General features: G+C 41.5%; 1 protein-coding gene across 2 annotated transcripts; it reads left to right on the top strand.

Annotated features, from left to right (window-relative positions):
- Positions 1-728: 728 nt before the first annotated feature.
- On the top strand, positions 729-15,794 carry LOC120301075 (alpha-2,8-sialyltransferase 8F-like). 2 transcript variants are annotated; one of them, XM_039327804.1, is made up of 8 exons: positions 729-789; positions 4,424-4,597; positions 5,309-5,386; positions 6,953-7,078; positions 9,952-10,096; positions 10,909-11,021; positions 12,296-12,382; positions 15,019-15,794. In XM_039327804.1, the coding sequence occupies exons 2-8, from the start codon at positions 4,503-4,505 to the stop codon at positions 15,479-15,481; spliced, it is 1,107 nt and encodes a 368-aa protein (XP_039183738.1). In that variant the 5' UTR covers positions 729-789; positions 4,424-4,502; the 3' UTR covers positions 15,482-15,794. The 2 variants fall into 2 exon arrangements, with proteins under 2 accessions (XP_039183738.1, XP_039183739.1); XM_039327805.1 differs by lacking the exon at positions 729-789 and adding an exon at positions 2,107-2,205.
- The last annotated feature ends 9,820 nt before the right edge of the window (positions 15,795-25,614 follow it).

The following is a 25,614-nucleotide window of genomic DNA, read 5'->3' as shown; positions in this document are numbered from 1 at the left end:
TGAAAGGTGACCACCCCCGGTCTGGTACCCGTGAAGAACCGGACACTAAATAGTGGATTCCAGGAACAAAAGGAAGTCAGATCAGGTTTTTTTTGATGTCCCGAGGGTCCTGGAATACTGGCAAGACATACATGCCCAGTAAGGTGAGAATGTCCCTAGGGTCTGAAGGACTGGCAAGGTGAAGGAGGTGAGTCAAGTACCAATTGCTGGGAAACTCTGTGCACAGACCCAGGTAAGAAAATCTGGGCATTTTCACAGTTACCTGGGCAGCTGAGTGGAAGGGATGGTGTGAATTTGAGACTTGTGAGAGGCTGGATTCAAAACCCAATTCCATGGCTCAAATGGATGGAGGCAGCATCTAGGACAGTGTGGTCTGCTTCCAAAAGGTTGTTGATAAGGTGACCAACCGTCCTCTTTTAGGGAGGACAGTCCTCCTTTTGTAAGTTCTGTCCTCCCTCAAAAAGTGTCCTCCTACATGTCCTCCTTTTCGATATTTGAAGACTAATCTGCAGGTCTTTTTTTTTTCTCATAGAACAGTGTTCAGGCACCTTTTTTGATGTTTTTTTTTCCAACTTTTACATGAGCTGTGCTACTCCTATTGGCTTTCGAAAGCCAATAGGAATTGCTGCTGAGCACGCCAAAACACCCGGCCGGCAAACTTGGCACATGTAAGTTGTCTGCAACGAAGGTGAATTGGCAGGAACTTTGCACCTCTCCCTGCTATCCAACTACACCACCTCCTAGTTAGTCCCGAAGATACCTGGAGGAGACTGGAGCGGCGATGCCATGGTAATTTTCTCTTGATCTTTGGCCCTGCTAGGGCAATAATGGCTGCGGGCACAAGAGGCAGGGGCGGCGGGGCTGCTGTGGGTGGGGGTGTGAGGGGCGGTGGTGGCCGGCTGCCCCCGTGCTGTGGGAGCCGCGGGGCCTGCTCTACACGGGATTGTGCAGGGTGGGCAATGGTGCTGGTGGGGCAGTTGCAGGTGGGCTGTGTTGACAGCGGGCTGTCCCCCACGGATGGAGCCGGTGCAGCTGGTGCTTTGGGAGCTGCGGGGCCCGGTCTACACAGCAGGACAGCCATGCTGGCGGGGCAGCTGCGGGCGGGGGCACGGCATGTAAGCATAATTACAATATAAAATGTTATTGTTACAAATGTTTTTTTATCATGCCTTTATCATATTATAGTGTATTCTGTATTATTATTGCAATGAATAAAATATTTCTTTTATTTAAGATATTTTTTTTCTTCAATTTATTTGTGTCCTCCTTTTCACTGTAAAAAAGTTGGTCACCTTATTGTTGAGTTCCCACAGATGATTCTGGAAAAACTGACCACATGTAGTAGGGCGTAGAGTGGGTTTTTAATACCTGCTTGGGCTTTTGTTTGGAGTTGTTCCTGTGGCATGACCTTTGACCTGAGTCTGAGTGTGCCTTTCGGGTATTCTGATGGTGGTGGGTTAATCCTATTATGTCCCAAAGGTCATACATATCCTGCTTCCCTGGGGCTGTGGCTGATGAGCATTGGATTTTTTTGGTATGAGGGATTGTTGATTCTACAGATCTTTGTCTTTCTGATCCCAGCTTCCTGGCTCCAATCTTTCTAACAAGATAATCCCATCTGCATTTCTGCAGACCTGGTTTCTGTTTGGGGCAGAGAGATTTGGGAGGGGGGGGAGTTTCTGTCTTTAAGATCCTTTGAGGAAATATAATATTTTGCCTTTTAATATTCCCAAAAATATTTCTTTCTCTGTGGGGGGGGGGACTGACTTCCCACAGTAATAATGACAATATTGTGGTTGTGTTGTTTTCTGCCCCGCTCTTTAAAATCCCAGGCCTGGAAAAGATCAAAAGCTTCTACTGAAATTTGAAATGGAAGAACAAGCGAAAAAGTGTATGATTAAATGTGCTAAGATCTTTGGTTGCAACATACAGGATCAATGGAAAAATATTTATCTGTATCCCGCCTTTATTATTTTTGGAAATCACTCAATGAACATAGCCAACACAACTTCCTCCTCCTGATTTACCTCACAACAATAACCCTGTGAGGGGGGGGTTGGGTTGAGAGAGAGAAGGACTGGCCCAAAGTCACCCAGCTGGCTTTCGTGGCTAAAGCAGGACTTGAATTCACAGCCTCCCACTTTCTGGCCTGATGCCTTCACCATTAGACCAATATGTGGTCGAAAGAACTGAAACTCATGTTAGGTTAGGAATTTAAAAGAGGATTTCTGCAGAATGGTGGACTGTTGGGATATTTCAGATCTAAATTGGAAATGTGGAAAACACAAAGGGGTCATTTTATCATGCTGGATGAACTTGTGAAAAGGCCAGAAAAAAATTGGGTTCAAATCTACTCAGTGAGATAAAATAATTTTAAAGATTAACATTCAATTGAAATCAGACATTTTTCTTGCTGGTACAGTTGGACAGACAACTATAAAAGATTTAAGGGTGATTGGTTTTGTGTGCGGCAATTGCAGTGAGATTTGTATTTATTTATTTGTAAAATTTATAAGCTGCCCATTTTCCTGTGCGATAATTTTGAGCAGTTTACAGTATTATATTATTGTGCTTGCAAGGTAAGATTATAAGGTGAATAAAAATAGAAAGGCTCTGAAACACCCACAAGGAAGGAATGGTGGTTGAAGTTGGCAAAATTTGCAGAGAGGGCAAAAATTGACTTATTTGATTAAGAAAAAGACAGTGATTATATATTTATTAGTGAGTAGAAACCCTTTATGAACTTTTTGCTAAAAAATGGGGGGAAATGAACTCGTCATTGATGGATTTGATACTTAGAAAAAGTAGAATATGGCTTGAATATGGTTAAAAGAACAGATAACTTTAGATATAAAGGGGCCTTACAATAAGAGGAATAAAAGATATAAGTAATATAGTATTTTTTATAATATAAAAACAGGATCGCCAACATGATCGCCAAAATCTGATAACAGATATGGCACAAGAAGAAGAAGAAGAAAAAATATTGGGATGATGTATGTGAATGAAATGTTTGAAATTCAAAAGTAAATTAAGTTGAAGAGAATTAGGATTAAGGAATGACTGAAATATAGAGGGGAAATTAAGCTTAAATAAGAACTTTGAAAATAGGATATAGTGATTTAACAAATTAACTTTTACAAATATAAGTGAAATATAAACTGATCAGAAAAGATGTTATAGATAGATATCATAAGATAGATAAGCAGTATAGTATTTTTATAACACATGAAATATGAAAACATTGGGATGGTGTATCTAAATGGAAAATCTGGATATTTAAATGATAAATATCGAGAAAGTTATGACTGATAAGAACTGTTTGAATATTAAAGAGAAATTAAGCTTAAATAAGAATTATGAAAATAGGATATATGATGAACTAATAAGATGATTTTTATAAAAACACGCTGATAAGAAAAAAATGTCATGTATGGACATTATTATTTGTACAAACATGAAAAAAATGTTTATATTTAACCTTTTATGCATTGAAAATATTAACATTATATTTGTTTAAGGTTGAAGAAGGAGAATACTATTGGGAGGAGGGAAATTCAAAGAAATATACTATTAACTAATATACTAATTATGGAAGTACAAAAATTAATTATTATTGACTGTTAATTAACTACCATTGTTTTTTTTTCAAAATTTATGAACCAAGACAACACGCTGTACATTAGGCACTAAGGATTGTTATTGTAAAAAATCAATAAAACATTTCTAAAAGAAAAAGAAAGAGTAGAATATGGAAAGAAATAAGCCATGTTGCAGGGAGAAGATAAAATATACAGTAAATATACTTATAAAGGCTGTAAAGAAGATGAGAAGTTGCTTCTTTCTTTCTTTCTTTCTTTCTTTCTTTCTTTCTTTCTTTCTTTCTTTCTTTCTTTCTTTCTCTCTCTCTCTCTCTCTCTTTCTTTCTTTCTCTCTCTCCTTCCTTCCTTCCTTCCTGCCTTTCTGCCTTCCTGCCTTCCTTTTTTCCCTATTTACTTATCACTTTTGTTTCGCTTTACTTTTCACTAATTTATTTGCAGTCACACAACTCTTTTTACTTTGCAAAAAATAATTAAAAAATAAAATAGGGGCTGGGAGCAGGAGACAAGGACAGGAAAATGGGCAATAACACCCCCCCCCCATTAAATTGTTGCTGGGAGGAAGGATGATTAAGAGACCAGAATAGGGGTCTCGTATATATGAAAATTATATATATTATTACATATGTTTTTAATTCATCTTTAGGTCTTATTCTTCAGTACCGTTGTAACTTTGAACAGCCACTAAAGGAACGGTTGTAAGTCAAGGACCACCAGTACTCTTTTGTGATAGGAATAAATAGAGATAGCAGAGAAGGTACTCTCTCAATAGTCCTTGTTTTTGATTAATTAATATTTTCTGTGTAATTTTTGTTTCGTCAAAGAGCCTAATTTTCTGAGAGTGACTGCAGAGAAGGAAGAAGACATTGGAAGACTGAAAACTGAACATCAATTCCTTGTATTATGTTCTCCAGCATATGCCTGAGAAAGCAGAAATTAGCGGTTGGCATTATCTTACTCATTAGCATCACTAGTCTGCTATGGGAGAAATTCAAACAGTGAGTACTGCATATGAGTTTGTATTTCTTCAAGCAAACTGGATAGGAAGCCACAAGGTTTTTTTTTTAGACATTTTCAGTATAATACAATACAAGTAGTCCTCGACTTAACAACAGTTCATTTAGTGACTGAAAAAAGTGACATGGCTGTTTTTCACACTTGCAACCATTGCAGGAACCCCATGGTCACATGATCAAAATTCCGACACTGGGCAACTGACTCATATTTGTGATGGTTGCAGTGTCCTGGGGCCATGTGATCCCCTTTTGTGACAAGCAAAGTGAAGGGGGACGCCAGATTCACTTAACAACCATGTTACTCACTTAACAATTGCAGTGATTCACTTAACAACCATGGCAGGGTAGGTCGTTAAATGGAGCAAAACTCACTTAGCAACAGAAATTTTGGGCTCAGTTGTGGTCGTAAATTGAGTACTGCTTGTATTATTAATATAAGGGTTAAAGTTCTGTGATTTGAGGAGTGGCATATATCAGATTCCTCACCCAAGGGTTTGCTGGTTCTCTGGGACAAATTCTTCCCCATCTGAGGAACAGTCCTTGGTTAAATCATAAAGGCATCTATTTGCAGAGGCATCCTTATTTAGGGATTAAATTCACTCTTAAAACTTCAGGTGCTTTTAAACCATCGGAAAGAAAATGTATTCAGTTCAATTCAATTCAGTTAACCACCCTTTCCTCTGTCTTTTCTAGTAAACAGGTCCCGTTAGAAAAAAAAATAACATGCCAGAAAGTGAATCAAGTTTTAAAAACAATGTCTTTCTTAGTAAGGTGAGTTTGGGGTTTTCCAGCTCAAATGAGCGATTGCCTAAAGTTATTTGTTTGCATACTTTGTCATTTATTTATTGGACTGATATAGCCACCTATCTCAAACCTGTCTGGGAGTTCTGGGAAGTTGAAGTTCACCCAAATCTGAAACAACCACTGTTTAAGAGTTTTAATTAAGTTGGAGTAGTCTCCCATTCAAATTAAGTTTCATGCGTGGAAATTATTTCAGATATTTTAAAATTATTTATTGGAATACAGTTGGTGATATGTGGAAACTTTTAACTCATTTGCATGAGTCCTCGGCAACATTATATATTTGTTCAACCCTTAACTGAACAAATATATAAATGAAATATAGGTTTAGTTGCTTTATCTGATTCTGGCTCAGTTACAGATAAATACCATCATGTTTCTTCATTATTATTAGATACAGTATTACCTAAACCTCTATGGGTTTTTTTTTATTAAATAGATACAACATTGGTTTAATTTCATTTTCCCCCCCCCATATATTATATAAATTCCTTGAGCAGTGGTAGTTTAGGATGCCTTAAAGTCATGGCTGTCTTACCACTTATTCTTCATAGAAAATATTTAAAAAATAAAATAAGGAAAATTTGGGAGAAAAGTTAAGGCAGTGATGGCGAACCTTTTAGAGACCGAGTGCCCAAACTGCAACCCAAAACCCACTTATGCATCATCGGGTGCCGGGTGGGTGTGGCCCATTGAGTGGGCGTGGCTGTGGTGGTAACAGCAGACTAAAAAGTTCAATCAATCAATTCCAACTTTGCAAGATCTTTTTTTTCCCCGCGAGAAGTTGAAATTGACTGATTGATTGAACCTTTTTTTTTTGTACATGGCGGCGGAGGCCTAAAGCGAAAAGGTTTTATAAAACCCAGCTGAAGGCCTAGGTCTGGGGCGACGGCACGCGTGCCCACAGAGAGGGCTCTGAGTGCCGCCTCTGGCATCCGTGCCATAGGTTTGCCACCACTGAGTTAAGGAATGTACACACATACACAGACACAGACACAGACACAGACACAGACACAGAATAGATAGATAGATAGATAGATAGATAGATAGATAGATAGATAGATAGATAGATAGTTAGATAGATAGATTAGTAGATTAGATTAGGTATAGGTCTATAGGTAGAGGTATAGATTAGAGATACAGATAAGATATAGATAGATAGATGCACACCTATATACATATATATTAATAAATATACCTTCACAAGAATTATCGTATATGCCGGCGTATTAGGCGACCCGGCGTATAAGACGACCCCCGTCTTTATAGCCGGGCCGCATTCCTAGAACGTCGTCTTATACGCTGGAAACTACCAGTATTTCCGGCGTATAAGACGACTCGGCGTATAAGACGACCCCCGTCTTTGGCGCCGATTTCAGCGCTTGCGGAAGTCGTCTTATACGCCGGCATTTACGGTATATCAAGTTTTTATGAATCTGCGTTGGAGCTTAATTTCACGCTGCCTGGTCTGGGAAGGGAGGTACCATTAGAAAGTTCCTGGGAAAAAATGTTTTCTTCTCTCCGTTTTGATGATAGTGCTGGAGGTCAGGACCCATTATTTAAGAATGGAAAATTCTCCACGGACGAGGTGCTAAGGTGGCAGCTGATGCTTATTCAGGAGTGTCCTTGGAAACCCAATGCTACAGCGGTTATGCAGCATAGGTAATAATGCTACTGGTTTACCCAAATCACAGTTTGAGAAGGTATTGGCTTGCCTGCCTGTCAGACCTGCCACAAACTTAAACCTCTAAATGGAAAATGATCCTTGGCTCCATTTGCTGAGAATGGTATATTTTTTAATTAGAGATCGTGTATTGCAGTAATGCATAGCCAGAACTGAGATTCGCCGTCAAAATCCCTATGTTATACTTTCCCTTCCTCAACTGTCTTTCGTTTCCCACCCCAGGTTAACCACTTAAAATCTTGCAACCTGCTTTCCTAATGGTCAGATCAAGCATGCTCTGTGTATGCCACTCTCTCCTCCTTCCAGCTGGGCGACCTTGAAGCAGCTTCTCGAGAAGACACAGCACCTACTTTTGATTTCCCAAGCATTCCCTCTTTTGTCCCTCTTCTCCATAGTTCATGGCAGTGTCACCGCATATCAGCAAAGCACAAGCAAGCCCAAAGTGGCAGCTGACACTGCCCTTTGATTACTTTATCCATAGGACAGGTTCATTACATGTAGTCCTTGACTTATAACCGTTCACATATTGACTGTTTGAAGTTACAACCACACTCAAAAAGTGACTTATGACCAGTCTCCGCATCTACAACCGTGACAGCATTCCCACGGCCAGGTGATCCAAAGTTGGCAACTGGCATTTATGATGGTTGCAGTGTCCTGGGGTTAGGTGATCACTGTTTGTGACCTTCCCAGATGGCTTCTGATAAGCAAAGTCAATGGGAAAACCTCATGGCTCATTTAGATGCAGGGATTCATTAACGACCTGGTGAAAAAGAGGGTAAAATTAGACACGCCTCACTTATCAACTCCCTTGCTTAGCAATGGAAAATCTGGTCTCCATTGCAGTTAAGGACTACCTGGAAAATCTGGTCCCCATTGCAGTTAAGGACTACCAGTATTAAGAGAACAATGATGATGAATTATGTTTCTTCTGGTCGCCCCCTCCCAAAAGCTGTATATAAAAGGTTCTTTGCAATAGTTCAGAAGTGGTGTCTCTACCAATCCACATTCAGGATGCTGGTTGAGGGACCATCCAGCGTCTTTCTGGTTTATGTAAAGCTGGGTTTTTATAGCTTTTCCAGTGTCGCAATTCTGCAAACCTTTCAGCCTATGGCAGACATGTCAAACACAAGGCCCGGGGGCCAGATGCGGCCCGCGAAGTGGTTTCATGTGGCCCGCGAAGCCATCCTGGAAACAGTGAGGGAACGGCCCCTGCTGCCTTGGTCCTGGCCCAGGCCAGCCGGGAGCCAATGTACAATTTTGTGGTGGCCATCTATGCTGAAACGCATTCAGTCTTAGCTCAACAAGGCCATCTAGAAATAGCGAGGAACCAGCCCCTACTGTGTTGGCCCCACCTCCTGGGTGCATGCTGGGGAGGTGTCACCCTTTGTGAGGAATGAAGAAATGGACCATGCCTTGGTGCTTGCCCCGGTCCCACCCCCTTCTGCCAGAGACCCTCAGATCTGTCCCACGCCTGCCCAGGCCCCCACAGGCACCCTTGACACGAACAATGTAGAACTGGCCATGTCCACCCACTAGGCCACACCCACTCCATCCACACCCACCCAGTAGGCCGCCCACACCCTGGCCACACCCATCTGCCCCCCTGAAGGCAACCGCAATGCTGATGCGGCCCTCAATGAAATTGAGTTTGACACCCAGGCCTATGGGAACGCTTCGTCTATCCAGCTCCTGGGGTGGGAATATAAAATCACCTTTCTGACTCCAGTCGCTGCAACAACATGCAGCTGATGTTCTAACTCTTGGACTAACAGAGTTGGAAGGGACTTTGCTGGTCATCTAGTCCAACCCCAGCTCAAGCAGCAGACCCTATGCCATTTCTGACCAGTGATGAAAGTTCTATTGGTTGATTGTTCTCATTGTCAGAAAATTTCTCCTTATTTCTAGGTTGAATCTCTCCTTGATCAGATTCTGTCCATTGTTCCTTGTCTGGCCTTGGGGTGCTTTGGAAAATAGGTTGACCCCCAATTCTCTGCGACAGCCCCTCAAATATTGGAATGCTGCTGTCATGTCACCCCGGTCCTTCTCTTCACTAGACTAGCCATGCCCAGTTCTTGTAACCTTTCATATGTTTTAGCCTCCAGGCCCCTAACCATCTTTGTTGCTTTTCTCTGCACTCTTTCTAGAGTTTCAACATATTTTTTATAGTGTGGTGACCAAAACTGGATGCAATATTCTAGGTGTGGCCTTACTAAAGCTTTATACTAGTACCTCAAGTGATCTTGATTCAATCCCTCTGTTAATGCAACTTAGCAACAGCAATAGCACTTAGACCAGGGGTTCTCAACCTGTGGGTCGGGACCCCATTTGGGGTCGAACGACCATTTCACGGGGGTCGCCAATCAACGCAGTCCGCCATTTTTTCCCCCTTTTCCTTAGCTGTGCTACTCCCTTTTATTCTATTGGCTTTTGAAAGCCAATAGAATAGACTCTCTTGAGTAGAGTCTAATTCTATTGGCTTTTAAAACCAAGAGGAATTGTCCAGGTGTCTCTGCCCTGCTGAGCCCGCCAAAAGTCCCAGTCTGCAAACGGTGCTGCACCAGTTGAGTAGTCCTCAACTTACGACCGGTTGAGTAGTCCTCGACTTACGACCGGTTGGGGGTCGCGGCATTAAAAAGATTGAGAACCACTGACTTAGACTTATATACTGCTTCACAGTGCTTTATAGCCCTCTCCAAGCGGTTTACAGAGTCACCATATTGCCCCCAACAATCTGGATCCTCATTTTACCGATCTCGGAAGGATGGAATTTAGGATTGCACTGGCTTTTTTGGCTGCTGCTGCACAAGGATCCCTTTCCAAGTTAACCCCCACCACTGCCTTCTTTTAGAGCAGAGCTAGGACAGTGCTGCAATGCCTCTCATCGGCTGGTGGTAACCAAGGAAAACGCACCGCTGGGATCCACCATCCATTTTGATGGTGTGAAAGTTAAGATTATAACTGTGGATTCCAAGCTGACAAATATGCTATTGGAGGTAAGAGAAGAGGCATTCTTTGGGTTTTGGTGGGAGGGAAACCAATGGGGGCAGGATACAGGTAGTCCTCGATTCAACAGCAGTTCATTTAGTGACCATTACAATGGCACTGAAAAAAAAGGGATTTATGGCTGTTTTTTCACACTTAGGACCGTTGCAACATCCCCATGGTCATGTGATCAAAATTCAGACACTTGGCAGCTGACATATTTAGGGCGGTCGCAGTGTCCCAGGATCTTGTGATCCCCTTTTGTGATCTTCTGACAAGCAAAGTCAGTGGGGAAGCCAGATTTATTTAACAACCGCGTTACTAACTGAACAACTGCAGTGACTCACTTAACAACTGTGGCACGAAAGGTCGTAAAGTGGGACAAAACTCAACAACTGACTTGGTTAGCAATGGAACATTTGGGCTCAAGGACTTACCTGGATATCCAAGGCAGTATTTCATTATTTGCCTAAAACGGGTCAGATCCCAAGTCAAGTCCCCTTTGAACAAATGTAATGAAATAAGCTGCTCTAAGGCAGTATTTCTCAACTTGACAATTTTAAGGCATGTGGACTTCAACTCCCAGAATTCCACAGCCAGCATTGCTGGCTGTGGAATTCTGGGAGTTGAAGTCCACATGCCTTAAAATTGTCAAGGTTGAGAAACACTGCTCTAAGGGAATCCTTGCTAAAGGTCCCTGCATTGCCTTTGAGTCTACCTGAAGGATAAATTGAGGCCCAATTCATTAAAATGTTTGCATTCAGGGGCTTATGCATCCATTTTTAATTCTTTTTTTCCCCCCCTTCTTTCCTGGGCCCTCTAGAGATTTCCATTGGCAGATGCCCAGTATAGCAAATGTGCCCTCATTGGCAACGGTGGTATCCTGCAAGATAGCAGGTGTGGACAAGAAATTGACCAGGCTGATTTTATCATAAGGTAGCTGTTTCTTTCTTGGAGAGCTCAGTTTAAAGGGTTGGGATCATAAGGAGCTCTGGAAACCTTTATCTCCTTGGTTTATCAAAGTAAATACTTTCTCGTTTCCCTATCTTTCTTCTCTTTCTTCCTTTCCTCCTGTTTCCCCTTCTCTTTCTCTCTTCCTAGCGTCTCTTCCACTTCCTTCCTCTTCCTCTTTTCTTCTTTCATTTTCTTTTTCTTCTTCTCTGCCTCCTTTTCCTTCCCCACCCCCTCTCTTCCTCCTCCCTCTTTTCCTCTTTTCTTTCACCTTCTCCTTTCCCTTTCTCCTTCTCTTTTTCCTTTTCCTTCTCCTCCTCCTTCCCTCCCCCTCTTCTTTCCCCTTCTCCTTCTCTTTCTGTTCCTTTCCCTCCCCTCCTCCTACCTCTGTCCCTTTCTCTCCTCCTCCCCTTCCTCGCCTCTTCCTCATTTTTCTTCTTCCCTATCCCCTTTTACTTGCCCAGCCCCCTTTCTTTTCCTCCTTCCTCTTTTCTCTTTTCTTTCTCCTTCCCTTTCTCCTTCTCCTCCTTTTCCTTCTCCTCTTCCTTTCCTCGCCTCCCCGTCTTCCTCTTCCTTCTCTTTCTTTCTCTTTCTCTTCCTCTCCCTCTCCTTCCTCTCTTTCTTATTTATTCTTTTTCTTCTTCTTCTTCCCCATCCCTTTATTTGCCCATCCCCTTTTTTCCTCCTTCCTTTTTTCCTCTTTTCCTTCCTCTTCTCCTTCTCTTTCCTTTCCCCTCTACCTTCCTCCCCTCCTACCCCTCCCCTTCTCCTTCTCTTCCTCCTCCTCCTCTTTTCCCTTCTCCTTCCCCTTCTCCTCCTCCTCCTCCTTTTCCCTGTTGGACACAGGGGCTTTAATTTCTAGTGTTTTTGCAATTAAAACCATTGCTTATTTGGGAATCCTATAAGCATAAAACTCCCCTTCAGTATGATAAAAACAGGGCCTTACGTAGGTGGCACATCCAAAGAAAATGGCAAGGAAGAAGCCATTTCTTCAAGAGATGACAGAAAACTCTTCCACCATCTGGTTCTGGGCTGAAGATGTTTGAAACAGGATCAAGAGTTAGCACAAAGAATTTAGGATGGTGAGACTCTGGCAACAACAATGCCCGTTTGAAGTTCTTACAAAAATTCCCACCTCCCCCCCCATTAAGAACAGAACCGAACCTACCCATTTCCCTTCTTTTGCAGTTTTAAATAACAGTAATGCATTGGCTTGAGATTATTCTCTGGGTCTGTTTTCTATTTGCTCCCCCACCCAGGTTTAATTTGCCTCCCTTGAATAGAACTGAAGATGTGGGAACGAAAACACACCTAGTGACCATCAACCCCAGTGTTCTTACTAATAGGTAAGGCGATTGTGTAAGTACAAACAATAAACCACTACAATCTGTGAACGAAGAATGTCTTTGTGTAACCATGCTGGTTTCTTCTTGGGTTTCTTGTTTTTCCTTTTCAGTGGTATTGTGCTAGACTAGGCTTTTATGATCATATTTTTCAGAATTTCTCACATTTCTTGAGTTGTTTTCCCCTTTAGGATTTTCATCCATGGAATTTTTCGTATTCTCTCTCCGAGTTTGTTAAAAACAGCTCTTTTAAAGTTTAAGACACTGGCTGGCTGATGTTCTATTGCTTGTCTTTGCATTATATTGAATTCCAATATGGTGTGGCCACTCTCGCCCAAAGTTCTAGCAACTTCAACTCCCTCTATCACTTTTTCTCTATTAGTAAGAATTAGGTCCAATATAGCTTTTTCTCTAATTCCCTCCTCTACCTTTTGGATGACAAAGTTGTCAGCTAGGTTGGCTAGGAATCTGTTTGATCTCCCACTTGCTGCAGAGTTTGTCTCTCAGTTGATATCAGGGTAGTTAAAATCTCGCATTATTATGAGGATATATTTCTTACATACATTTGTTAGTTATTTAGCAAAAAGTTCATGTATTTCTTCTGCTTGGTTAGGTGGCCTGTAGTATATGTCTATAGCAATGTCATTCTTTTTTTCTTTTATGTTGACCCACATGGATTCTAGGAGGTTTTCATCCCTGGTTTTGTGGATTTCTATAGAGATGTAGTGATCTTTTATATATAATGCAATTCCACCTCCTCTTTTGTTAGGTCTGTTTCTTTTGAATAGTTTGTATCCTTCCATCAGTACATTCCAATCATGAGTTTCATCCCACCATTGTTCAGTAATGGGAAGTATATCATATTTACCTTCATATATTAGTACTTCAAGTTCACCTGTTTGTTCCCTAAACGTTGAGCATTCGTGTATAGGCATTTGAGTCCTTTATAGGTCTTGAGTACCTTTCCATCACTCTCTACTTCATTGTGTTTTTCCTTTTCTTCTTCTTTCTCATTACTCCCTACTTCCTTATATGATTGGCTATCTAATGGTTTTTGTTGGAATTAGGTTCTAAATATCTCGAAGACCCTCCCCCCTCAATTTTAGTTTAAAGCTCTTCTGATAAGATGAACCAGTCATTTTCCGAATATAGTCTTTCCGGTTCTTGTGAGGTTCACTCCATCCCTTGCCAGTAGCCCTTCATGTAGTTAATGCAGACTATGGTCTAGGAAACTGAAGTTCTTTTGACAACACCAGTTTTTAAGCCAGTGGTTCATTTCTAAAAACCTTTGCTCCCTGATTGGATGTTGGCATTTTGTTGGAAGTATAGATGAAAACACTACTTGTGCTCCTAATTCTTTAAATTTCTTCCCTAGTGTTGGTAATCTTTTGCTATTGTTTTCATATTCACTGTTGTGTCAATGGGTCCCCACGTGTAGGACAGGGCTTTTCAACTAGTGGTACGGGTACCACCTGTGGTACATTGGCACATGGCAGGTGGTACGCGACCATCCTAGAAATGTGGTAGCGGGGGAGGGGAATGAGCTGAACTGGTGACAGCACCGCACATGTTTGAGCGAGAGATGGCTGGAGCTGCAGGGCTATCAGGGCTCAGCAGAAGCACCAGGATCAATGCTACTTTCCAGCTGATCGGTGCTTCTTTGGGGCTGTCAGGGCTCAGTGGAAGCACCAGGATCAGCACCAGGCTCCAGCTAGAGCTTGGCGCTGATCCTGATGCTTCTGCTGAGCCCTGAAGAAGTACCAATCAGCCTGAAAGCAGCACTGATCCTGATGCTTCTGATGAGCCCAGAAGAAGCACCAATCAGCTGGAATGTTGCAGCCTCTCCAGGGTCTTGTGATTTACATTCAGATGCTTGGCAACTGATTCATATTTATGATGATCACAGTGTCCCAGGGTCATGTGAAGTGACCAAAACCTGCTGCAACCACCTAGCAGACGGGGGGGGGGAATAAAAACCAAACACCCCCCACCCCATCCCCGCTGCCAATCCTCATAAGAAATGCTCACAACAATGGAAACCTCGGACAGGAGAAAGAGCGCCGCCGGGCAGGCAGGCAGGTGTCTTGCTCGGCTGTGGCGTGGGGGGCACTTTTTTCAGTGCCATTGTAACTTCAAACAGTCACTAAGCGAACTGTTGTAAATCGAGGACTACCTGTACTTTATCATTTTTTCCCTTTTGGGGGGGGGTTCATCAAGTTTCTGACACCTTGCTAGGCGACTGGTGGTACTCGGATGTTGCCATATCCTAAAAGTGGTACAATGGGTGAAAAGGTTGAAAAGCCCTGGTGTAGGAGAAGAAAGGGATAATAATCCATGGGGTTGATTATTTGAATAAGGTTCTCAGTGACATCTTTGATTTTTGCTCCAGGGACACAACATACCTGCCTAGTTTGACTAAAATCAGACCTTTGCTAACTTCTTCCCTCTAGATTCCTCCCTCCAAGTTATCATTTTGCTCCCAGCTCCCCTTAATGGTGTTTTGCTAAAAAAACGTTCAAAATGGACTCCTACATCTGCAAATCTGTTTTGTTCATATGCTTTGGATTGTTGAGTGTGTACCATTGTACCACTTTTAGGTTTTCCTCTGGGATTTTCTCTCTCCTGTTTTTCTTTTGAAGATTCAAAAACTTGGAGGGTCCTCCGATGGCTTTTATAGATGCTGTTCGAGCCTACCCAAATGCCCTTTTCCTCATTCCTGCGTTATCATTTCATGATCATATTGAACTTGGCTACCGTGCTTTACACATCCTAAAGGATATTGGCCTGCCCCACCAGGCTTTCTTCCTCAACCCACATTACCTGCGTGCCCTTGATATCTATTGGAAACAGAAAGGGATGACAGAAATACGTCTGTCCACTGGCTTCATGTTCACCAGTTTTGCTCTGGAATTCTGTGACCACATCACTCTCTATGGTTTCTGGCCCTTTTTATTTGACCTAACTGGGAAGCCAATCAATCATCACTACTATGACAATGTGTTGCCACATCCTTTCGTTCATAGCATGTCCGAAGAGTTCTCCCGTTATATTGATATGTATGCCCAGGGTGTCTTGCGCATACAGCTTGGCAAATGCCAGTGAAATTTGGATAGGCAAGACAGTCCCTAACCCAGGGATAAATCACCCAAAACAAGAAGCGTCGGTGTGTAACGCCCATGAATATGTTAGCGTGGAATTTACACCGGTGAAGAAAACAACCCTCCACTAGGATCCTTCCAAAAACAAGACTTTGCGCACAACATTCTCTTTTGGCATAACAACAGCTCTTTGTATCTCAATCCATCTAATGGGCAGAAACAGCAACCTTCACACAACCTGGACATTAAGGGACAAAATAAGAGAACGTGCAATTGTTATGTTTGTAAAAATAAAAAAGAAGCTGTTTTATAAGTAACTGGCCAAAGTGGAGTCTTTTTCAAAAGCTCTTAGCTGGGAAACCCAAAGTGTTTACAGAAGAAATGTCAGTTATAGGAATGTGGGTGGTTGTTGATTGTTGCAACTCGATAATTTGTTGGAGTATCCTATATATATATTTATATATATAAATCACAGTCCGTTTTGAATACATAGCGGAAAAAAAGAGTCTTGAGCGTTAACAAGGTTGATACTATATGATATAAAGCTATTATAGAGTCTAGTTGTTCTGCTTTGTATTCTGCAAAGTCTTCTCCCAGAAGGTAACAAAGAAAACCAGTCATGGAGAGGATGTGTAGCATCCCAGATAATACTGTAGGCCAGTTACTAGAGTTCAAGTTTTTGTTACATAAGATAGCTAAGGATCAATGGCACTCAAAGGGGCTGGACTTAGTTCACTTGTGACTGTGTGAGGATTCTAGGTTGATCCCCCTTTTCACTCCATCTTCAGGTTCTGCCAGTCCTACACTCAACTGGCTTTCACAAAGTTCTTCCATCCATCCATCCATTTATCATACACCATCCATCTACCCATCTATCATCCATCTGCCCGTCCATCCATCCATCCATCCATCCATCCATCCATCCTTTGTGGCACTTCTATTGGATTAATCTAAGCAGTTTACACAGTAATAACAAAACACACAGCAAGTTATAAAATACCAGACTGTCATAAATAATTAAACCATCAGTCAGCTATAAATTCATAAAACAACGATCAATAATGCCTTACGGATCTGTAGAGAATAAGGAAGATGACTTTGACGGGCCAGATCTGATACCACATCTTATGTCCCAAACAAGCAGAAAGCATGTGTAAGACACTTCCCTAATTCGCATGGGTAGAAGTGGCATGGCACAATCAAACTTGCAAGATTCTACTACATGGATCTCTTGGGGTATATCAGATCAGGTTAGAAGGTTATAGCTTTAGTCTGGCAAGATCTTGTCTATTAGGTGTAAGCAAATAAAGAATTGGACTCATGTAAAACCCCTATCACCTTGCTACAGCATGTTGTGCTTTTATTATATTAATTTTATACCAATGCCCAGTTGTTATAGGAACTCAGTGGGGAGAATTAAGATAGCATCCTTCTATCCAGGTAACAACTGTGCTTATTATTTACTGGTACCATATTTCATATTTAAATGTCTCAGGTATTTGGTATAGACCAGTGTTTCCCAACTTACAAATATTGGGAATTTCAACTCCCAGAATTCTCAGCAATGGCCTGTTAAAGTTGGGGAATTCTGGGAATTGGCCACAAATCAGGTAGTTGGGAAAACTGGCCTAGAACCTAAATGGGTTGTACTGTTTACATGATTATGGGCAAAGGAATCAGGACCCATTTTGGTGGTCTTAGATGTTCCCACATAGAGCTATATTGCAATCTATCTATCTATCTATCTATCTATCTATCTATCTATCTATCTATCTATCTATCTATCTATCTCTATCTATCTATCTATCTATCTATCTATCTATCTATCTATCTATCTATCTATATCTATCTATATAGCTATCTATATATCTATCTATATATCCGTATATCTCTATCTCTATCTATATATCTATCTATCTATTTATATATCTATATCTATCTATATCTATCTATCTCTATCTATCTGTCTGTCTATCTATATCTATATCTATATCTAGATAGATAGATAGATAGATAGATAGATTGATTTATGACCAGAACTGAGCCCAAAATGTCTTTGCTAAGTGAGTTTTATCCCATTTTATGCCCTTTATTGCCACAGTTGTTAAATGAATCACTGTAAGTTTTAAATTAGTGACACAGTTGTTAAGTGAATCTGATTTCCTCCATTGACTTTGCTTTTCAGAAGGTCGCAAAAGGGGATCACATGATCCCAGGCCACAACAACTGTGAAAATATGAGCCGGTTGCCAAACATCCAAATTTTGATCCCGTGATCAAGGGGATGTTGCAATGGTCATAAGTCACTTTTTTCAATGCCATTGTAACTTCGAACAGTCACTAAATGAACTGTTGTAAGTTGAGGACTACCTGTCTTCTGTTCAAATCAGAGAAAATGCTCTTAAACCAGATCTCAGCTAGAATATATTTCGTTCAGTGGACAAATCTCAAGATTTTGAGGACATGTGTCTCTCACCATATGGCTGCCATGAATGTCAGGTATTGACATTCCACAAAATGGCTTTTTATCAGAAGACAATTTTTCTTCAATTCTTCTCTGCCATGCCTTCCAGCATGGGCTCTTCATCCCAATTTTTTTCCCTGAGTAGATCAGTACTTCCAAACAAAGTTGACACTATCCATTATTTTTACTTTTCGAAAAAGTTTCTCCAGTCTCAATGGACAAAGGGGCACCCTGGGAAATCAAGATGATGCTATGCTACACTTTTCTTTGCAACAAACTAATTTCACCTTTGCCAGCTTTCCCTGAGGTCCTGGTGGCTAATTGGTATTATCAAGCCAATTACACAATTCATACCCATATTTTTGATCCTGAGTGGAGTGCAGAAGTTAAATCTCAAGATGGCAAAGTTACTTTGGAATTACAACACCACCCTAGTGTATTTGCTTTGGCGACTCCGTGATGCCTGTTCTATTAATAATATGCTTCGGCGAAGAAACAGATGCTAGCAAACTCTCCAGGGCTTGGCTATCTCTAAAGTTTATCCAACTTAGAGGAAAAAGAAACTTGAAGTGTTTTTTTCCACTCACTTTTACAGAAAGGCAGGCCATACTTGCCATTTCTATATATCTTTCTACTAGTAGTTTCTTCCCATTCTTCCCTCCCCATTAAAAAGAAAAAAATAGCCGTGGCATTTTTATATCCAAATTGGGGCTTTGCAAATAGATACGTAGCAGCTTGCCCTATTTTTCTTTTTCTTTTAAGACAAAATAATAAGCACACAAATCCACAATTTCAAACACACAGCTTGGGAAAGAAGCCTGTTCAGGGTTTAATTCTATTAAGCCACCCAGAATTGCCTTGCAGCAAGTTGGGTGGCAAACAAATTTAATAAATAATAAATAAATTCATAGGGGTAATTTGAGGGCAAAATTGCTCATTGCCAACCTGAACACCACAGCAAATAAACGCTTCTTTCCAGAGTTGTCATTCAGAAGTGGAGGTTTTAGAAAAAATAATTGTTTTGCAATTGTGGAAAAGTACTAGAAGCCCCACGAAACCCTGCCTTTTCTCCTTGCCCCCCACTTGTCTTGACTACAGGAAAGCATTGTTTTCCAATCCAAGCCATGTTAGTACTTGCTTCAAATCTATGATTGTCATGTTCTCCTATCTTTGCTCACTGCAATCACACAAACAACTGGGGTTCCATAGTGATGGGGGGGGGAAAGCTTACATTTTGTAATGGAATTTGAATGTGAGAGTTGTTTTTTTGCTAATTATTTGTACTGAACTATAAGCAACATTTGTCAACCCTGGCGACTTTTAAGTCGTGTGGACTTCAACTCCGAATGTATGAGATAGGACAGCCACCTATCTGAAATGGTATAGGGTCTCCTGATTGAGCAGGGGGGTGGACTAGAAGACCTCCAAGGTCTCTTCCAGCTCTATTCTGATTGATGTATGCTGGCTGGGGAATTCTGGGAGTTGAAGTCCACACTTCTTAAAGTTGCTTGGGTGAGAAACGCTGCACTATGGTCTCAGTGGGAAATCGAGAACAATTCCGAATGGTTGCTTAAAGGAATGAAGAGGCTAAAATACAGGACCATATATTGGAGGCAGTTACCCTTTTGGCAGCTATATGTAACGAAATCTCATTTTAATGTATGCTGATTAGTGTACATTTAAAATGACAATAAAGTTAGTATTCTATTCTAATTCCTTGTCTAATCACACTTGGCCAATAATTCTATTCTATTCTATTCTATTCTATTCTATTCTATTCTATTCTACTCTACTCTATTCTATTCTTTTTATCATTCTGTTCTATTCTATATTCCATTCTAGTTCTTATTCTATTCTATTCTACTCTACCCTACCCTACCCTACCCTACCCTACCCTACCCTACTCTACTCTATTCTATTCTATTTTATGCTATTCTATTCTATTCTATTCTATTCTATTCTATTCTATTCTATTCTATTCTATATTTTATCATTCTATTCTATATTTTATCATTCTATTCTATATTCCATTCCATTCCATTCCACTCCACTCCACTCCACTCCACTCCATTCCATTCCATTCCATTCCATTCCATTCTATTCTATTCTATTCTATTCTATTCTATTCTACTCTACTCTACTCTACTCTACTCTATTCTATTCTTTTTATCATTCTATTCTATTCTATATTCCATTCTAGTTCTTATTCTATTCTGTTCTATTCTATTCTATTCTATTCTATTCTATTCTATTCTATTCTATTCTATTCTATTCTACAGAACCATCTGGTCACTTTTTTCTATATTGTTCTCCCACCTCTCTCTGTGTGTGTATGTATGTGTGTGTGTGTGTTTGTCTATGTGTGTGTGTGTGTGTGTGTGTTTCAATGCTTTAATTCAAACCTTTAATTCCATCAAATAGCCTGTAACCTGAGGATTTCTTTTTCATCCTTCTTCAAGCTATAGATCCCTTTTGTGTACCCCAGCCAAAGTCTTTGCAGCTTTCCTTTTCAAGCCTATGAGTTCAGACGCCCAAGATATTTCTTTTTTTGCCCCTTAAAAAAGTAAAACAATTCTCTTTTGCCAAAGCATTAAATCCTCTCTCCCCAAATTCCGCTTTTCGTGATCTCACAGGGTGGAGCAAATAATCCCACTTTGGACAGCCCCTTCCCACAGTACAGGCAGTCCTTGCCTTACAACCACGATTGAGCCCTAAACTTCTGCTGCTAAGTGAGACAGTTGTTAAGTGAATTTTGCCCCCATTTTATGACATGTGCCTTCTTGCCACAGTTGTTAAAGAGAATCACTGAAATTCTTAAGTTAACCATTCAATGAGGTTGTTCTAGTGAATGTAGTTTCCCCGTTGACTTTGCTCTTTAGAAGGTCGCAAAAGTTGATCACATGACCCTGGGACGGTGCAACCGTCGTAAACATGAGTCGGTTGCCCAGCATCTGAACTTTGATCATGTGATCACGGAGATGCTGCAACAGTCGTAAGAATAATGGTCGTCAATCACTTTTTTTCAGCGCTGTTGTAACTTTGAACGGTCACTAAATGAACTGATGTGAGTCGAGGACTACCGGTGAAGTGAGGAATGGACTGGCTGGTCGATCATTTGGGAAGAATTCTGCCCTATGTATATGTCTCTCCCTAATTCTCCTTGCCTTTTACTCTGTTTTTGCTACTTAAATATTTTCATGTTTACTTTGACTGACAGGGCAAGCCGTTACTATACAGCACGGGTGTCAAACTCGCCGCATCAAGTGACGTGTTGCGACATATCACTACTTTTTTTTGCATTGCCGGAGCTGGGGTGGGCGCGGCCTCCGCATGATGCAACCAGCCGACCGGCCAGCAGTTTGAGACCCCTGCTGTACAGTATAAAATTAAAAACTACAGGCTAGCACTGATGACGTTGCCTAGTTTGATAATGAAACGTCTGCAAAAAAACCACCAAGCTCACAGAGCAGCAAGGATGGGGACCCCAAAGTTCAACCCTGAGCTACAAATATTTTCTTCTGGTTTTTAATAAATATCAAGATACAAAGATATTTTTTGGCTAGCTGTACGTCTTGCGGTGTCTGCTTTTTTCTAATTAGGTTTAGTGATCGTTTGAAACTACAGTGCACTGAAAAAAGTAACCTAGGACTATTTTTCACACTTACGACTGTTGCAGCATCCCCATGGTCATGTGATCAAAATTCAGACCCTTAGCAACTGGCATGTATTTAAAAGGACAATTGCACTGTCCCAGGGCCATGTGATCATCATTTGCAACCTTCCCAGCCAGCTTCTGACAAACAAAGTCAATGGGGGAAGAAGCCAGACTCACTTAACAACTAATGATTCACTTAACAACTGCAGTGATTCCCTTAACAACTGTGGCAAAGGAGGTCGTAAAATGGAGCGAAACCCATTTAACAACCCATTTAGCAACAGAAATTTTGGGCTCAATTCTGATTGTAAGTCAAGGACTACTTATATAGCAGACATGTCAAACACAAGGCCCGGGGGCCGGATGCGGCCCGCGAAGTGGTTTCATGTGGCCCGAGAAGCCATCCTGGAAACAGTGAGGGAACGGCCCTCGCTGCCTTGGCCCTGGCCCAGGCCGGCCGGGAGCCAATGTACAATTTTGTGGTGGCCATCTATGTTGAAACACATTCAGTCTTAGCTCCACAAGGCCATCTGGAAAGAGCGAGGAACCAGTCCCTACCGTGTCGGCCCCACCCCCTGGGTGCATGCTGGAGAGTTGTCACCCTTTGTGAGGAATGAAGAAATGGACCATGCCTTGGCGTTTGCCCCGGTCCCCTCCCCTTCTGCCAGAGACCCTCAGATCTGTCCCACTCCTGCCCAGGCCCCCACAGGCACCCTTGACACCAACGATGTAGAGCTGGCTATACCCACCTAGTAGGCCACACCCACTCCATCCACGCCCACCCAGTAGGCCGCACCCACCCTGGCCACACACCCCCTCCCCGCCCCCCCCTCCCCGAGGGCAACTGCAATGCTAATGCGGCCCTCAATGAAATTGAGTTTGACACCCCTGTTGTATAGGAAGTGACTGGAAGAACGTTGGTGCAAATTAGACTGAAAATGACCTCACAACTAGAATTAAAACATTTCCCAGCATTTTGTCTCTTTACCTCTTCTTAAGAATGGCTGGAGTGATGGTCCCTAGATTATACTACACTGCTAAGTGCATTAATCCAAATTAAAATATGTCTGAAAGGTGGCTGGCTACCTAGCCTCTGTTTGATCCCAAAACAAAGAAGTGAAAATCACAAATTCTCTAGATAATTGTTTATAGTTAGTTCCACCACCAAATTACTTATTGTTAGGAAGTTTTTTCATGACGTTCATCCAGAATCATGCTTCTCTGAAACTGTCCCAGTTAAATTTCTAAATCTTTTTTTCAAAAAAAAAAAAAAAAAAAGGAAAAAAGAAGAACGAGATGCAAGGGACATGCTATTCCAAGAGGGAGGGAATTATTCCTTCCTGAGGTTTGGAAACCAAATTCCACTTTTTAGAAGTCAAGACATAAGGTTGACTCATATTCTGCTTCTGATCCATAACGATCCCAAAATCCTTTTCGCACACTACATTTGATTCCTGTTTCCCATATACAGGCAGTCCTCGTCTTATGACTACAATTGAGCCCTAAATTTTTGTTGCTAAGCGAGACAGTTGGTAAGTAAATTTTGCCCCATTTATGACCTTTTTTTGCCACAGTTGTTAAGCGAGTCACTTAAGCTGCTAAGTGAATTGTGCGGTTGTTAAGAGAATCTGACTTCCCACATTGCCTTTGCTTGTTAGAAGTCGGCTGAGAAGGTATAAATGGTGATCACATTATGCTGGGACAGTGAAACTGTCATAAATACATGACAGTTGCCAAGAATCAAATTTTGATCGTGTGATCATGGAGATGTTGCAACCGTCTTAAGTGTAAAAACTTGTCATAAGTCAATTTTTCCAGTGCTGTCGTAACTTCAAATGGTCACTAAACAAACGGTTGTAAATTGAGGACTGCCTGTAATAATCATAATTTAGTTGTAATCCAGTAACCAGGTTGACAGATTGAACTATGGTTTTGTTCCACTGTGATTTATTGACTAAATAACAATTGGCTGTATTTGCATGCCATGTTAAGTCATAAACCATAGTAAGCCATAAACCTTGCTAGTTATACAGGCTGAGAAATCTACAAGACAACACTATTATGGATTGTCACAAAATAATGATGTCATAAAATAATGATGAAATTGGGATGTTTTTCAGAATCAAGGCCCAAACTAGAGAAAAAGAATAATAGTGATCCGAAACGAGGGTACCTTTCCTAATTTACAGGAATCCAGATGCTCACTAGATGGCAACAATTAGTTGATTTCTTCTCTTTGACGACATCTAGAGGTGATTTCATGGACCAGATATGGTTGCTCTAGCCTAGCTAAAGCTAGACTAAGCTGAGAGGTTTTGGTCTTCAGCAGTGGTTCTCAATCTTTTTAATGCCGCGACCCCCAACCAGTCATAAGTCGAGGACTACTCAACTGGTCGTAAGTCGAGGACTACTCAGCTGGTGCAGCACCGTTTGCAGAATGGGAATTTGGCAGGCTCAGCAGGGCAGAGACAGCCTGGACAATTCCTATTGGCTTTTGAAAGCCAATAGAATTGGACTCTATTCAAGAGAGTCTATTCTATTGGCTTTCAAAAGCCAATAGAATAAAAGGGAGTAGCACAGCTAAGGAAAAGGGGAAAAAAATGGCGGACTGCGTTGTTTGGCGACCCCTGTGAAATGGTCGTTTGACCCCAAATGGGGTCCCAACCCACAGGTTGAGAACCACTGGTCTTCAGTGTCTTAGCTATTTATTCACATCTCAGATGCTGTCCTAGAAAGGAAGTGAAGCTAGAGAGGAAGAATGCAGAAGACAAAGTAACTTCATTGCTCACAGATTATTTTTTTAACTCAGTTTATAGAGTTCTATGGGATTTCTGCTGTTCTGTTCAGCTGCAGAAGGAACAGGAAAAAGCAAGGGTCATCCTTAGTATGTAAAGCAAGATAAATTTCAGGGGGTGAATGGCCACTTTTAAATTTTTTACAGGTAGTCCTCGACCACAATTGAGCCCAAAATTTCTGTTACTAGGCAAGGCAGTTGTTCAGTGAGCTTTGCCCCATTTTATGACCTTTCTTGTCACAGTTGTGAAGCGAATAACTGCAGTTGTTAAGTAACACGTTTTTTAAGCAAATCTGGTTTCCCCATTGACTTTTCTTGTCAGGGCGCAAAAAGTGATCACATGACCCTGGAACACTGCAACCGTCATAAACATGAGTCAGTTGCCAAGCGTCTGAATTTTGATCACATGACCGTGAGATGCTGCAATGGTCTTATGAAAAATGGCTATCAATAACTTTTTCTTGTGCCATTGTAACTTTGAATGTCACTAAAAGAACTATTGTTAAGTCAAGGACTACCTGTATTCTCTACTGCTGCAGGCTATTGCACTAGACCAGGGGTGTCAAACTGTCGGCCTGCGGGCCGGTTGCTTCATGCTGAGGCTGCGCCCACCCCAGCTCCAGCAATGCAAAAAGTCATGCTACTTCGCGACACATGACGTGGCAAGTTTGATACCTGTGCACTAGACTGACAGCTCCACAAATAATCACCATCTTACACAGTAGGGCAATGTTTCTCAACCTCAGCAACTTTTAAGAAATGTGGACTTCAACTCCCAGAATTCCCTAGCCAGCATGCTTGGTAAATCATGGTTTATGGCTTACTACAGTGTTTCTCAACCTTGGCCACTTGAGGCATGGACTACAACTCCCAGAATTCCCCAGCCAGCAATGCTATGCTATGCAATGCTATGCTATGCTATGCTGGGGAATTCTGGGAATTGAAGTCCTGGCCTTTTCAAGTGGCCAAGGTTGAGAACCATTGGTTTAGTTTAGTTAGTACATTACACAATCTCAAGCTATTATGGTTTATTCCCTAATTTGTGGCTTAAGCCTTTTGAGGAATCCAGTCTCTATCTGCCCCATCCCATATTATGTGCTTTCATCTAGTCAGGCTGCCTTTCGCTCCACTTTTGCCCACTCCCCAAACTGCGGGCGTAGACCCCTCATTCCTTTCCTGAAGTTACGAATAGAAACTTTCCGAGCCGCAAGGGCTGATGGGAACT

The sequence above is a fragment of the Crotalus tigris genome, unplaced genomic scaffold (assembly GCF_016545835.1).
Source record: "Crotalus tigris isolate CLP2741 ecotype Arizona unplaced genomic scaffold, ASM1654583v1 scf7180000024367.1024689, whole genome shotgun sequence".
In the NCBI taxonomy this organism is placed as follows: domain Eukaryota; kingdom Metazoa; phylum Chordata; class Lepidosauria; order Squamata; family Viperidae; genus Crotalus; species Crotalus tigris.
This window is presented reverse-complemented; position numbering and strand designations above follow the sequence as displayed.